At 40.9% G+C, this 16,130-nt stretch overlaps 1 protein-coding gene across 1 annotated transcript in view; it reads left to right on the top strand.

Moving 5' to 3' along the window:
- Positions 1-5,504, top strand: part of CATSPERB (cation channel sperm associated auxiliary subunit beta) — a 110,650-nt gene extending 105,146 nt beyond the window's left edge. The window contains exons 26-27 of the mRNA XM_057733257.1: positions 192-266; positions 5,316-5,504. Of these exons, the coding sequence (XP_057589240.1) occupies positions 192-266; positions 5,316-5,504 (264 nt within the window). The remainder of the gene's footprint in view (positions 1-191; positions 267-5,315) is intronic.
- Positions 5,505-16,130: the final 10,626 nt, after the last annotated feature.

Below are 16,130 nucleotides of genomic sequence, written 5' to 3'. Positions count from 1 at the left end.
AGATATCTGTTTCAAACTTTTGTCCTCCCTCCATTTTTATTTTGATACATGAAGTATATGCCCAAGAACCTTAGGAAGGAGACTGAAATGTTTCTATGCAGCATCTGTAAGGAAAGTAGCCTCAGTGTATGTTTTTACTTAAAGGAACATACATATCAACGTTGCTAATGCTTGGTGTGTTTTTTCCACAGGGCTCTGAGCTCTTTCACTTCAGGGTGTCTGTTGTTCCAGGGGTGTCTTTTTGTAACTTGGTTGAAGAATTTCAGGTATAGTGAAGGCACAGGTGTCCAGTGGTATCCAATGGGGTAATGGCTGGGGAAGTAATATGACAGGCATCTGTCCAGGAGACACTGAAGAGAAAAAAATGGCAGAATTTGTATGATGGACAAGGCTTGGAGATGGGAGATCCTGGAGACTAGTGGTGACATTATCAGCAGTGATAAAGTTAGGGCTTTTGATAGGTCACAGGACCAATTGATGCTGGGAAAATTTTAATAAGTGCCTGTGTTTGTTCTTGTTCTCTCTCCACTTTCCATATTTAGCTGGGTTTTCTGACCCACCTCCCCCACTTCCCCACAGAGACCTATGTCTGTAACATTTTAGTTTCGGGTATTATCCTCCCTTTGGTTACTTGCATTGTAACAGTAGAGTCTTAAATACTTCCAAAGCCATCAAGATCCAAAAGAATCGGAAACCAAAATCAGTCTTCCCAAATCACCCTGTGATGTTCAATGACTCATTTTCTCTTATTCATATAATGATATCTGCTGCCTGTTGGGGGTGGGAAGGAATAAGGATTTGATTACATTGATTAATAGCTCGTTCATTGTCAAATACTGATACCACATTATCAAAAACAAAATCTTACTCTCTCTTGTTCTTCTTTCTGTCCTGGCCCTGCCTCAGTAATGAATCTGCACAACTGCAGTGATGGGTGGTGGTGGCAGCTGTGCAGACATCTAGGACCCTGAAAGAAAGTCCATCCCACTAAATAGAAGATCTAGGAAAAGAAGCATCTCTCATATGAGAAGCATGAGAGAAAATCCCCATTATTTCTCTCTTTTTTTTTTTCTCACCTCTCTGTCCCAAGGAGAGCCCCAGTTTCATCGAACAGCATAATAGTACAGGGGGCTAAAACTAAAGAATCCCAGCTCTCTTCCCAGGGGAGTAGGGAAAAGGGCCTCTAGGAGAAGAAAGTGTGGGTGAAATCCCTAAGAAAAGAGAGCTGGAAAAGGAGATTCCAGATTCTACATATGCACTAACACAAGTACCAAGCAGCACACGAGCAGAACACACCTAAAGAAGCTTAGCAAAGGCTTCAAAACTACAATATAAACACCCACTTAAGTTCCCCTAAGGGGCAAAGGAGCCAGAAAGACACGATAGTGTAGCTAAGGCTTTCTTTGAAAACTGAGCTGACATTGGAACCATCACCCATAAACAGTGAAGCATTACTTGTAATCTGAATGCAACCAGTGTCACTGACTGCTGAAACAAACAAAAACTTCAACATTTTCCAGAGAATTTTTAACAGGACACAAAGTGTCTCAACACAGTATCTTAAATATCCAGGATACAATCCAAAGTTTCTCAGTACACCAAGGGTTAAGAAAATATAAGCAATTCTGAAGAAAAAAGACCGTCAGCAAGTGACAGCAAATGGAATTATCAGACGGATAGTTTAAACCAGCTATTATAACCATGCTCTAGGTAAAGGCAAAGACTTTTGAAATGAATGGAAAGGGAAAGGGAGAAATTCTCAGCAGAGAAGTAGAAGCTATTAAAAAAGCCAAATGGGAATTTTAGAACCGAAAAGTACAAATATTTAAAAATTTTAAAACCACTAGATGGACTCAGTAGCAGAATGGGTATAGTAGAGAAAAGAATTAGTGAATCTGAAAATGAATCAATAAAAATTCAACCTGAAGAAAAAAGATTTTTAAAAGAATAGCCTCGGGGACCTATGTGACAGTTATCAAAAAGTCTAATATTTATGTCACCAGAGTCCATGAAGGAGAGGAAAAGAGAGATTGGTGCAGGGGGAAAAAAAAAACTAAAGCAATTAATGCTGAAAATGTCCTAAATTTGGTGAACACATAAATTGACAAATTCAAAAAGCTTAATGAATCCCAGGCAAGATGAACTTAAAGAGATTATCCCTAAACACTACACCTAAATGCCTAAATCATAATCACACTACTAAAAATAAAAGGTAGAGAAAAATCTTGAAAGCAGCCAGAGAAAAACACTGCCTGTTAAGTGAACAACAATTTGAATGACTGCTGACTTCTCATCAGAAACCACAGACGCAAGAAGAAAGTTGTACAACATCCTTAATGTACTGGGGACAGTCATAGTGTAGGGAGGAAGGACTGTCCATCCAGAACTCTATAGCTAGTGAAAGCATCCTTCAGAAATGAGGGGGAAATAAAGGCAGATGAAGGAAAAATAAAGTAATCCACTGTAGGCAGAACTTTTCTAAAAAAATGCCTAAGGAAGTTCTTCAGGCTAAAAAGAAGTGTCAACAGAGAGAAACAAATCTTCAGGAATGAAGGAAGAACCACAAACATGAATAAAAGAAAAATAGGAAGTGATAGCACAGTTAATAAAGGAAGAGAATCATTAAGAAACAATAGAAAAAAGATAAAGGTTCTTGAAATCTACTTCAGAAAGTGTCCTGAAACAGTGGAATGCAAAGCACAATCTTGGATTTTCTCTCATCATAAAAGACATTATTGGAATCATTGACAAAATTTGAATATAATCTGTAGATTAGATAATAGCATTGTCTCAGAGTTAGTATCCTGGTTTTGATCATTGCACTCTGGTTATTTAAGTAAATTCTTTGTGTTAAAGAAGCACAAATTGAAGTATTTTGATGATAAAAAGACATCGTGTCTAGAACATACTCTTATGATTCTGGGATTCGACCTCTTTTTTAGAGATGGCATGGAATATTTGGATAATCATAGAAGATTGGGAGGGAAACATTTAAAGAAAAACTGCTTTCAAGTACTTTAGAGACAGTTTAGCTGTAGAATACACAAGTGATAGAGGTTTCTACTCTTAGAAACATAATAGCTTAATTAAGCAAGTGAAGTTTTTATGTTTTCTGATAGGTGACTAAAACTTTGTTTTAGGTAGAAATCGGTAAGGAAGGCATTCTGGGTGGAAAGAATAACAGCAGCTAAGACAGATATAGGAAGGTATAAAGCAATCTCTTCAATGGTAGGTCCATTTGGCTGGAATGTAAGGTTATATATAAGAAAGTAGGTTGGTTAGGGTCCCATTGTGGGAGACCTTGAATGTCTGAACGAGAACTTTGGAACATCCGTGTCAACAATGAAAAGCTATAAACATTTTTGAAAAGGGGTGTTCAGGGATGAGCACATGATCTACGGCTGCCCAATCAGAGTGAATCACAGGACTTTTGCTCAATGTGCTGGGACATGGACTTGCTCTTTCTTGATGACATTGGACAAGGAAGTTTGCAGCCCCAGGAGCTACTGTCAGCCATAAGGACTGTTGGGACTATGGAGGGAGGTATCCAACACTGAGGAAGAGAACAGAGAAAAAAATAGATGATGATTACAATGGATGGTTTCCTCTGGCTCTTCCTAACTTTAGCATAGAAAAGGAAATTCACTTTTGCAATTATATGTAGAGCACAATTGTCTCTCTCATTGGCCACAAACAGACTAGATCTTTCTTACAAAGCTGATTATCCAACCTCCTCTGATGGGCCCCCTTTAAAAGAAAGATTTTTGTTATCTTGTAGCACCATATTGAAAACCACCAGTAGCATATCTTATTCAACATGTAGTATTTTTCTGTCAAGTCCCCAATAATTCCAGTAGCACTGGGCACATAGGTTGAGCCTCCAAGTACAACAGGACATGGTTAAACCAGCTGCTCCATTACCATGAAGATAATTATCTTTCCAAATTGGAAAGCACAGTTTCTCACTGCTTTCCACACCACTCAGCCTTTTAAATTCTGTTGCTTTCGATACTCCATTTCTGCTACCAGTTTTATATAATCAAGTTTCTTCTATAGTCGCAAATTAAGGAATCTCTCTTTGTTTAAAAATTTGTCTTATAGACAGACTGATGTTTTACAAAGATTAATCTGGCAATGTTATTATGCCAACATGATTGACAGCGTGGAAAGGAGGCTATTAGGGGAGCTTATTTATACAAAGTGAGGTAATAAAACTCACAATTGCAGAATTCCACCAGAAGTGGAATAGAAAGAATGAATCCGAGAGAAATTATAAAAGAATTGATAGCTTATGGGACTGTTTCTTAAAAAACAGATACATCCTGAGGTAGCTGGGAGGATGGTGATACCTTTAACTTCATCTATACCCTAAAGCAGTTTTTTAATCCTTTATGCTGTCCTGGCATTTTCCCACATTCCCACCATCGTGTTTTCATTCATCTCTGCTTTCTTCTACCTCAAGAGATAATCTTTCTTCCTACTTCACAGGGAGAACATAATTTTGAACCACCTTATTCTCCATATGCCCCTGGTTCTACTTGTAACGTCCATGGCGCCCATCCTTGCCTCTAGCCTCAGAGAAAAAGACAACTCCGTGCCTTTCTGCCAACAATTCTAACTCCCCTCTAGGAACTTGTTTTTATTAAGTATCCATTCAGGCAGAGGAAATGTTTTGAATATACAGGAATTTCCCAGTGTCAGCACTTGTACAGAGGATTTTCTAAAGAGAGGATAGTTTGGAAGAGCATATGCTTATTCCATCTACCTTAAATGTACCTTCTCCTCCTTCTTGCTCTCTCTCTCTTTTTTTTTTTTTTTTTTGACCGAGGCTTGCAGCATGTGTGATTTTAGTTCCCCCACCAGGGATCAAACCCGTGCCCCCTGCAGTGGACGTAGGGGTTAGAGTCCTAACCACTGGACCGCCAGGGAAGTTCCTCCTCCTTCTCTTATTCTTCAAGATCCAGCTCAGGAAGCACATTCCCTGATTACTCCAAGCAGTCAGGCACTTCTAACCATGTTCCCACAGCACTTTGCCCATTCCTCTGTAACTGAACACAGAATGTTTTCTTGCCGTATAAGTATTCTATCTGCCTGCCTCTGCCATTAAAGACATAGGATATAAATTGAATTTGTCCACCTGTCAGATTGTCAAGAGACTGTTTCTAAGCTTTGTGGAGGCTAAATATCTATATTGGTCTGGACAGAATGTTGCTAAATGAGTAATAGTGTCTCCACCATTGTGGGAATCATGTCAAGTTCAGTGTTTTGAATTACTGGGTTCAGAAAGCTTAAAGACTTTGCTTTTTCTGTTGCAGATTTATGTTGACGAAGCCCCTCTGCCATTTCCAGGACACACACTTATTGCCGTCGCAGCAGCTGTCTTGCTAGGGGGATTAATTTTTATAGCATTTATGTTCCAAATACGTAACATCCACCCATGGGACACATGCAAAACAATGATTAGAACAAACAATGTGAACTCAACAAATATCACTGCCAATTAGCTGGCTCACAGATGAAAGTCTGAATAGTGAACAAATGATAATCATAATTTTTTCTTCATTTCCTAGTTTCATTAGGCAGTTCCTAGAAAAAATATATTTAAATATTAACGTAAAAACTAGATAAAATACTATAGAATTACCATTTTAACTCAAATTGGTCTGTCAACATATTTACCATTCCATTCTCTTATTTTGAAAACATAGAAAATTTCTTATGTCAACACTTATAATAGAGGATTTTCCTTAATGTTTTTAGAAAAATACAAAATGATAACCATCTCTGTGCAAAACGGGTTTTCTGTATTTTTCAGCTTTTGCTGACTGGAGTCCATTCTGAGCCCCACCCTTTTCAGATTGGAATATGAGTAGAATGCAGTCCTGCCAGGGAAAGAGAGGTGCTAAAGGAGGTTCATGTCCATGTATGCTTTCAGAGCCTCATGGGAATTAAAGATGACTCCATGTGGGTTTCCTGAGGCAACTTCAAAACCAGATGGTAACACCTAAAGAGAAGGAATTGTGACCCCATCATGGGGTTGGAAGAACGTGGGGTCTGGGTGAGGTCCTGGTATACAGAACTACATGCAACATGTAGAATTCCAAAAATGCACCTCTGTGTACACTCAGGGCACCTGTTCCCCGGCAGGCAGAAGATGGCAGTGCATCCGGAGATCAGAGAGTTACGGCCTCCTGGTAAAGCTCAGGAGGAGCTGCAGGCTGCTCTTGACAACATAGGGGCTAGGCATCCAGCCCAGGAGAGCCCAGCTCTGACGACTGTAAACTGTGGCCATGCCTGTGTATCATGAAAGTTCTTTTGAGAGGATAGTGGACGAGGGAGAGCCAACAATTAGACTCAGGAGCCCAGCATCCCAGGTTTGCCACTTCCTAGGTGTGTGACCTGAGCAAATTATTTAGTTCCTTTGTACTTGAGTGTTTTCACCTGTAAAATGGGGATAATGTTAATACCTACCTAATAGGGCTGTTGTGAGGGTCAAATGAATTAATACATGCAAAATAATCAGAACAGTGCCTGGCTGTTAGCTGTTGCTGTCCGGTTGCAAGTAATAGAAAGCCATTCTGTCTAATCATAATAAAAAGGAAAATTTATTGGAAGGATGCTACAGAAAGCCAGAAAATCAAAGCAAAATCTGGACAATCAGTTCTTGTCCATGGGAAGGAATAAGAACCATTCTGGAGACCTAGGAAACAGGAGTTTGTCAACATCTCAAAACATCACTTGGGCCAAGGCTCTAGAGATAAAACATGGCACAGAGGTTAAAAGTGTAAGCTTCGGAGTCAAACAACCTGTGTTTCTTCTTTGAATAAACTTTTTTTAGAATAATTTGATTTACCAAAAAGTTATGAAAGTAGTACAGAGGGTTCCCATATAACCCACACTCACTTGCCCCTGGTATTAACATCCTATAACCTGATTTTTTTTCTAGCTCCACCACCTACTAGCTGTGTGACCTTGGGAAAGTTATTTAACCTAAGATTCTATACTGTGGTCTATATATGTTACCCTTTGGCTATTTGAGCATGTAGGATGCATCCGATGTACACATCTGTCTTCCTGTGTGTTCAAAGATGCCCCTGCTAAGATAATTCATTCTACATGTAACCACAAACTTATTCATCTCTTCCCCCCCAAAAAAGACCATCCGAAGTCATATCTAATGACGGGGTCCAGAGGTAATGTCATAGAGCCACTGTTCTTGGGAGTCCAGAATCTCTAGGGGCTATCAATTTATCTTAATTTCTTGTTGAAAAGGAGGAAAATGGTGATAATTATTACACTTCAGCAAAAGACAAGAAATGTGAATCTTTTATGAGCCTGTCACTGACACTACAGCTGGCATTAGATTTCTCTCTCCACCACACATTCCGGGTGCTGCCTTGCCTCTGAACAGCACCTCACCTGGTTAGGATCCTTCGCCCAGAAGAATGAAATGTCTTCATTCCTGAAGGATCTGAGCCTTTGGTAATCCTGCCCTTTGGTAATCAGATATGTATTACTCTGTACGTTAGTTTCCATCAATCTTATCCTGGGGTATCCTTGGTAACAGAAGTTTTGGCCTAGGATCCACCCAATTAATCTTGGCCCTCAGTGTGTTATGGCATCTCTGTTTTTCCTCAATAGGATCAGTTATCTTGTGCCTGTTTTCCTAATACACCAAGAACCAAAAATGGCTACATGGCAGTCTTGGTTTCCAATACAGTGGGATCATTATTGCTTTCACTAGTATTTCTACACTGGTTAGATAGGCCACTTGATTATCAGAGCTCAAAGTTTAGAACACAAAAAGAAAAAAATTTGGTAGTGGTTTATGAAGCAAAATCTAAAAATAATCATTCACTCTCCACCCCTTATTTCCCCAATTATTGTGTCCTAGCCAGCAAACACCCCTGTATACTGGGGATTTCCAACATGGAACATATTTCACCCAGCCTAAGAATTCGCAGTGTCCAAGGGACCACTGTGCATGAACTTTCAGTAGGCTTCCTTTTATCATAAGACCACCTATTTCTGGATGACAGAGTAACAGCAATGCAATGAATTCCCAAAACATCCACCCCTTGCCTCACTTCTTTTTGTGAAGTGAGTGAGGATAGGGCCAGAGGCAAACTGTGAGGGATTAAAATGTTTAGAGTCCCAACATGCTGAAAAGATTATTATGTCTCCCTATGGGTAATTAAAAATTTTAATGTTTGATTATAAAACACAACACTTAAGTGTACATGGAAATTAGAATAACTTCTTTCCAGATTTTCTGATTGGAAAATTCTGAATAAATTCATCAGAGCTTTACTATGCTCATTTTTTTTTACCCCATGCCCTGTGTTGGTACATCAAGTGGCAGAGATGAAGGAACACCGTGGCAGGGATAAGACATGCAGAGCAAACGGGCCCGCATACTTACTGTACAATAAAGATAATGTCTCTTTCTGGAGCAAAAGGCAGCATGCTTACTGCCCATGATAAAAGATTCCAGTTCCCTAAGTTCAGGGTTCCTTTCAGGTAATGCAGCTCACTGTATGTGCACATGTCATCTGGCCCGCCTTGTATGACCCTGGGGCTCAGGTGCAAAGTGTGTTGCAAAGATGCTGATACTCTGGCTACTGCTATTGTTGAAAGTCATAAACAGTCCTTTGTTTGGTCCCAGGTGTCTTATGTCCTCACCCAGCATCCCCAGAACTACCTCATTAGTTAGCAAGGAGGATAAAAATCTCAGATCCTTCACAGTTCTTGACACAAGGCTTAAATTTGTTCACCGGTCTGCTGGATCGTGAGAGAAGAGTAACCAGTTTGTACTGCAGCCTGAACTGGGCTAGATCCCACTCAACGCTGTCCGTTTTTGAACCAAAATTATTACAGCGAAATTCTAAATGGAATGTGGTATGTACGGCCTCACATATCCAGGTGTTGTTTGTCTTAGAGGTAGGACGTGCGTGGTGCTCTAGCCTGTTTTTTACTTTGGGATGGGAGGTCCCCACGGGCTCCCAAATACTCAGTTAATCCAAACTTTGCTACAGCGTATTCTCATCGAGTTCAGTCTTCTATTTCATCACACATGAATCTTACCAAGATATCTTAGGAAGTTGTTTCTCCATGCTCTTCAGGTCCTTGGAACATAATGTCCTATTGCACAGTGAGGGAGTCACCTTGCTCCCCACTAGACTGGGGCACAGAGCCAGAGTGGCGGGACGGTAGCAGTGTACCGCTACCCAGCCGGGGGAAGGCCTATGCTTGGCATGGAGCAGTATGCCAGGTGCCAGGGCCCTCATTGGTTGTCTCTGTACCATAATTACTGTGCCCACTCTGCTGTCATTATGATGAGCACATGGGATGTGATCATCTTAGGCACCTCTCATTTCTGTCAATATCAGGGATCCAGTTTCTAGCGGTGTCATCTTGAGAAAGTTATTTAACTTCTCCGTGTCTCTGTTTCTTTGCCAATATAATAATGACGTTACTTGCTTCATTTAGTTGCTTGGAAATTGAAGGAGTTCATATATGTAAAGTGCTTAGAACAGAGCCTCACACTTAGAGAGTGCTATAGACGTGTTAGCTGTTGTACAGGGAAGGTCAGGGAGCACGTCTTAAAAGACTCAGATGCTTTACTTATCAATCTGCTCCTAACGACGAGAAAGGGGAGAGAGAGTTCTGGGTGTTGCCGGTCTTTGAATTCTCTCTGCTGGGTTAAGTCCTTTCTGGCCTTTCAGTGTCACCTACATCCTGCAGGAATTAGGCCAGATTTGCATTAGTCAGTGCAGACCCTTAGAACCCCAGCCAGCAGCCTTAGCTAGTGTATCCAATACAGTATCACTATGACAATGGACTGAAAATAATCACATATTATGTTCTTCAATCTTTGGTCAAACATTTCAAAATTCCTGGTCCATAAACATTTCCTCGGAGTTTTAACCATAAAATGAGCACATGCTGTAATTTACAGTCCTGTGGTGTAGCGCTTTTCTGTTCTGATTATGCTGAAGGCTCTCCTGTTTGGGTCAGAATCCACCATTTGACAACGAGTAGGGAACAGGAAGGGTTTTGAGATTCAGTCTGCAAGGGAGGCACATTAGGACGTGGCAAAGGTTTCAGTGAAGGAAGAATGTAGATGATACTCGGTTGGCCGAGCATATTAGTCAGTTTTCACAGCAGCATCAGCGCTCACATCTCAGCTGTCAGTGGCTTGTGACAGTAGACCTCGATTTCTTGCTCACTGGTCTGTGGATCAGCTGTGGTGGTTCTGCACCGGGCAGGTCCGCCCCAGGTGTGTGTCATTCTGGAACACAGGCTGAAGGGCTGCACCCACGAGGGCAGGCACAAGTCCAGACACAGGAGACCCAGCCCACCAGCTGAACTATCTGAAGCCCACGAGGGATGCACATCAGGTCTGCTCCTGTTCCATTATGAGATCAAGTCACGTGGCCACGCCCAGCAGGACAGGGGTGTGCACTGCTCTCATTCTAGACGTCAGATATTAAAATCCCACTCTTCCCTGGTTGCTTCGATTCTCTACTGCTGCTCCACAGTGTAGTGACTTAAAATAACAGCAGTTTTCTTTGCTCAAGATGGTAGCCTGGGCTGGACTTCACTGGGTGGTTCTGCTGGTCTTGCCAGTGGTCCCTCTTGTACATCCTTCAGCTGGTGGGTTGGCTGGAGCTGGGCTCAGCTGGGCACCTGATGTCTGAGCTTATTTCCATGTAGTCTCAGGGCCTCTCCCTTTTCCATGTGGCCTCTCTATGTAGCTTCTCTACCAGGGTAGCTGGACCTCTTACATGGCAGCTCAGGGCTCCTAAAAATGCAAAAGAGGAAGCTGCCACACACGGTCCTAGTACTGGCACAACACCATCCACATTCTATTGGCTAAAGCAAGTCACCAGTCCAGCCCAGATTTAAGGGAGGAGGTCTATCATGAATTTTGAGAGACGAGGTTCATTGAAAGCCACCAATGCAGTAGACTTATCAGGAAGCACCCTCCCCCAAAGAAATAAGTTTAGGCTCCTTTGTATGCTGGGGCTGGAACGTCCAAGATGGCTTCCTAACTCATACGTCTGGCTCCTCAGCTGGGTTGGTTGGAGCAGCTGGTGTCTGGCCGGGAGGCATCTATCTCTCTACATGGCCTCTCCATGGAGCTAGCTTAGGCTCAATCACAGACTTGTGGTATCACGGTAGTTGGACTTCTTACAAGGCAGTCAGCTTCCCCTAGAACACAAAATCGGGAGCTGCCAGATTTTCTTTAACACTTGAGACTTTGAACTTTCAGAGTATCACTTCTGCTTCATTTTATTGGTCAAGGTGGTCCCAGGTCCAGCCCAGATTCAAAGGAAGGAGAAATAGACTCTACCTCTTTTGAGTGGCAAGGTGACATGGCAAAAGAGCCTCTGGGGTGGGAGGGATTGTTGCAGTTATCTGTGGAAGTATAATTGGCCACTTTGATGTTCATTAAAGAAATCTGCCTGGGCTGTGAGCTGAACTGGCAGTCTACTTCAGAACTCCTCAAAGGCAGTTCTAAACCAGGTTTTCATCCTCTCAGCTTTTGGCCACAGCGATGAGAGCTTCACTCAGAAGGGTCACAAGACAGTTTTCGAGAAAGGCTGTTTTCTAGATCAATAATACTGGGATTTGAGTCTCTCAGCACCATCAGAAGCAAGCATCCTAACCTAAGTTCCAACATTCCTCTTTTAGGGGTCAACTAATATCCACCCTCTCCTCCTGCCCTCCCTCATCTCAAGTCACACTCAGGCAGTTCACGACCCTGCACTAATCCAGGCAGCTCCAGGCTACAGCTGCAGGAATTCCTGGTTGACCTTCTCACATGCTACCATTGTGTGACTAAGTTCCCCGCACATACACACACCTACAACTTCCATCTCGGGTCTCTGATTCGGGTTAAAAACCCTCAGCAGGAACCTGACGGGCTGAAGGAGTCTAAATCAGATGGTTATCCCTAGATCAATCAGCCATGGCCAGGGACAGGGTCACGCAATGCAGAACTAGCCCTCCTGTTCATTGGCACCGTTCCTAGAAAAGGGAAAAACCATTGTTTAGCTTGGCAATCCCTCCAGTTGGTGAAGAACAAAAACTTGGATGCAGCCTATGGAGACCAGAGAGGATGACTGAGCACGGTGAGTGTCAATGACTGAAACATGGGGACTGCAGGCAAACTGCAGTGCAATTCAGATGGAAGGGGAAGGAAAAGAGCTGGGATTAATGAGTGACTGGATGAGGCTGGAAGGGTCAGCGAACAATCCTTCCACCTCCAAGCAAGGATGTGTGCTCCAACCCCATCGGCCCCCCTCCATGCCTTTGATGGTAGATGCCAGCCAGTGTCATTAGAACCTCTGCCTGCCTTGGAGTTGGGAGCCCTCCCTGCCACTCATAGCTCACCCCATAGAGCCTCCTGCCAGCCTCCTGCTCCCTGCCATCCTCCTCCTCCCCAGCCAGCCTCCTCCTCCTGTGCCAGCCTCCTCCTTTTTCATCCACAATCATTTAACCCATCACTCAAGACCCAGTTGAAATAACTCCTCTTCTTAGAAATCCTCTCCCAGTTTTCTTTGATAATGAGTTTTTCTTTCCTTTGAGTAGCATAACATTGAGCACACTTCGAGGTCATCACGCCTATTAGCCTGATTCTGCTGCTCGCAGACTTGTCTATCCTCCGCACTAGGTGTGGTGCTAATTTTCTGTCACATTTCTTTTTGTCTGTTTTGTTTTCATTTTAATTTATTCTGTGTAAAGTGAAACATCATACAGACGAACCACGGAAGCCTTAGATGTCAGCTTTAAAACAGTGAATAATCATTTACACAGACTCCTCATCTCTAATTTTACATCTTGTTATACAAAGGTACTATTAACACACACAGTTCCAATTCCTTACAAACCCATTTGTCAAGCAGCAAGATGACAATACATCACAGCGTAGCACAGAATGTTTCCTTTAAGAAACCAGAGCAGCAGCATTTGGTGAAAGGTTACGCATAGAACTGATTTAGAGGGTAAACGCGGGTCATAAAACAGGCCACACATGTATATTCACAAATGGAAAATGTAACTTTTTAAAATTGATATAAGATAAAATGTTGCTCTTTATGCTTTAAGTTAAAAACTATAGAGCAATTTAAAATCAGAGGATACAAGGTGCTTTAATTCTAAACTCCGTAACAAAATACTATTCCATTAATTGCTTAAGAATGCATAACCTTTGAGTACTGCTCATTGCCTTTTTTAATGCCTGTCCAGTATAGTGCCTAACACGTGGTCGGTGTTCAATAAGTGACTGAGGAGTAAAGCCCCTTTATTATCAAAGTCAGGGCTGAACAGGAGAACATAAAGATGATACAAGAGCATCTTTCTATGGGAGAAGTTCAGATAATGTAGCACTATACCTAACAACCCACAGGCACGAAGTAGGCACTCAATAAATATTTGTTGAAAAATGAATAAACAGGTAAAGAGAAAGAAAAGATTCAAAAGGAGAGGCCTTGAGAATCATCATGGTCTGTGTAAAATTATAAGGGAGTGTTTCTTTTCAGTCATCTTCGATTTAAGAGTAGTAACTGGGAGATTTAGAAAACAAAACAGGAAGGGAAATTAAAATTATACCACTTAAAATTTTCGTATGTTTTCTTAGTCTTTTATGTTTTGTGGTGTGTGTGTGTGTGTGTAAATTTACATTAAGTATACCTAAAATAGAAAGTCATTGGTGCCTAAATGGAAGACAACATGAAGAAGAGCTTTCTGCCTAATGACATTTGTACTTTACTATATATAGTCCTTTCCTAATTAAAAGTAAAAACAAAAACAAAAACAAAACAGAAACAAAGCCTTCCGTGTCTAGATTTATTCAGTGTGACATTTGTTAAAGATGCTTAAAGTTATTAAGGATACTTAAAATTACTGACTGTTCATTGGCAGTAGTGGCATCATGTGGATTTTTGTGCTCAGTTTGAACAGTCCTTGCACAGAGGCCCTGTGTATTAATGGTTCATGCACTCAGCAAGCACAGTGCAGGTTTTGGTTTTGTGCTTGTGTGCTGGCTTTTGAAGTGCCCATCAACAAGGAAATTAAGTCCACCTGAACTGTATTGTTAAGGACGTGGTTTGAGAAATAAATTTTTCTGGTCCTAAAAAAGCAAGGAAGCAGAAAAGAAAGCAGTTGTTGATTCCTCTGAGAAAAACGCTTGTGTTTTTGCCAGATACTTACAGATGTTTTTCTTTTTCCTTTCAAATTAAATTATTTTTAGCACGCGTCACCCAGAATCCAGCGAGCACTTTGTGCATACATAGGTCCTTTTTGGCAACCCAGGAAAATTTCCTTTGATGATGTATTTGAATAATATTCCTCATATATTTTGATGTCTTCTTCAAGAACTCCTAAAAGGTCATAGGTTGGTTCCCATTCTCTGACTTCCATACCTAAAGAAATGCATTATTGTACAAATTCATATATAGATTAAGGAGCAGAAAATGAATACTCTTTATTATAAAAACTTTAGTATAATCCGAATTCATATGCTATTCCTGTGCAAATTTACAATAAAAGGGAGGCCAAATTGATGCTTATCCTTTTAATTCAAAGATTTATTTTACCACAAACTTTCAAGAGTCCCTGTTTACTATATGCTAATCACCCTACTATTATAATTTTGTAGTTAATTTTGTAGGAAAGAAAATTATGACAATTTAAAATGATATTTATAGCAACTGTGATGAAGATAACATGTCCCAACACGCGTGCGGCGTTCTCTTGGAAGAATGTTTTTGGGTCAGGCTGTGATTGGTCCCTATGTCTTTAATGCCCTAAAACCCCCTTGATCCCCAATCTACATCAGTTTATAGGAGCATCTATCATGTTAGATCCTGTCTCTGTGCAAATAATTGTAATTGGTTACATCTAGTGAACGTTTCTTAGGATTGGATAAAAGAAAGCCAGGGATGACTTTCTAACTTGCTATCATGCCATTCATAAATCTCAGGGATTCCAGTTGTGATCAAGTTGACAATCATTCTGGTCAATTTTTTTCTGTTTTAATCGTATAATTAAGAGCACGTAGTTTTCCATTGGGACTTAGAAGAAAAATTACCCCTCTGATAACAAATTGATCTATCTAAAATGAATTGCAAATTAACAGTGATTTTTTTAAATGAACATTTTTTGTTAATAGAGATGGAATTATCACAGTCTCAATTCTGGCAATGTCTTTTTCTAAATCAGGAATTAAATACAACCAAGGCAAAGTATTTTATTTAATATAGTTCTTTCTTTCTCAGGAATTCTTATATAAATCTTTTCCAACTGAGCTTTTCTTTCAGCAAATTGTTTCCTACATATAGTAGTTACTAAGTACCTGTTGAATGAAAGAAAGAATGAATGAATGAAGAAAAGATACTTCAAATCTGTTTATCTCTAGCAGTATTAATCAGGGAAAGATAGAATTAGATATTAAAAATTGAACAGTGAAGTAAAAAAATGCCAAGTTAAAGATTCTAAGTAATGGCAAGTATCATTGTGAGGGGAAAAAAATCCATGTTGAATTTTTTAAAAACAACTCCCATAAGGGAAAATGTTTGATCCTTAGACCACTGTCAGAAGATGTAAGTCATTTTGTGGTAGTAATTTAGGAAGAACACAAAAAGAAGAAATGTTGGTGATATAGAAATTATTGTCAGAGGAGAAGTTCTGTTTAGCAAGTTGGCCTTGAGTCACACAGTCTGCAATTGGTGGGATCTATGCCTTACACACTCATGCATTCTAATCACCCTGTAGTTCCAGGGCCCAAGTAACGAGCTGTGGGAATTTATAGATTTTCTTATAAATCTACCAGCTAGCTTCAGGGTCCTGTTGTAGCTTGGGTCCTCTGAGAAGCAGCCAAGATGGAACCTGATATGTGCAAGGGAGGAATAAGTGGGGAAGGAGCAGGAACCATCACAGTCTCCAAGGAGATGCCTGTAAAAGGAGAGAGGAAAGGGGAGGGTTGGGGAAGAGCCTCAGGCTGCATGCAGCTCTAAGAAAGTCCTGGCCAGTGGTGAGCCCCTGAACAAGGGTTGCTGTTAGAAGAGTTTGGTGTCAAGCAGAAATGGCCAGTTCTAAGTCCCTCCCCTTGTCAGTTGTAAGGC

Source organism: Hippopotamus amphibius, chromosome 4 (genome assembly GCF_030028045.1).
Source record: "Hippopotamus amphibius kiboko isolate mHipAmp2 chromosome 4, mHipAmp2.hap2, whole genome shotgun sequence".
NCBI classification, from domain to species: Eukaryota; Metazoa; Chordata; class Mammalia; order Artiodactyla; family Hippopotamidae; genus Hippopotamus; species Hippopotamus amphibius.
Note: the sequence above shows the minus strand (reverse complement) of the source record. Positions and strands in the feature narration are given on the sequence as shown.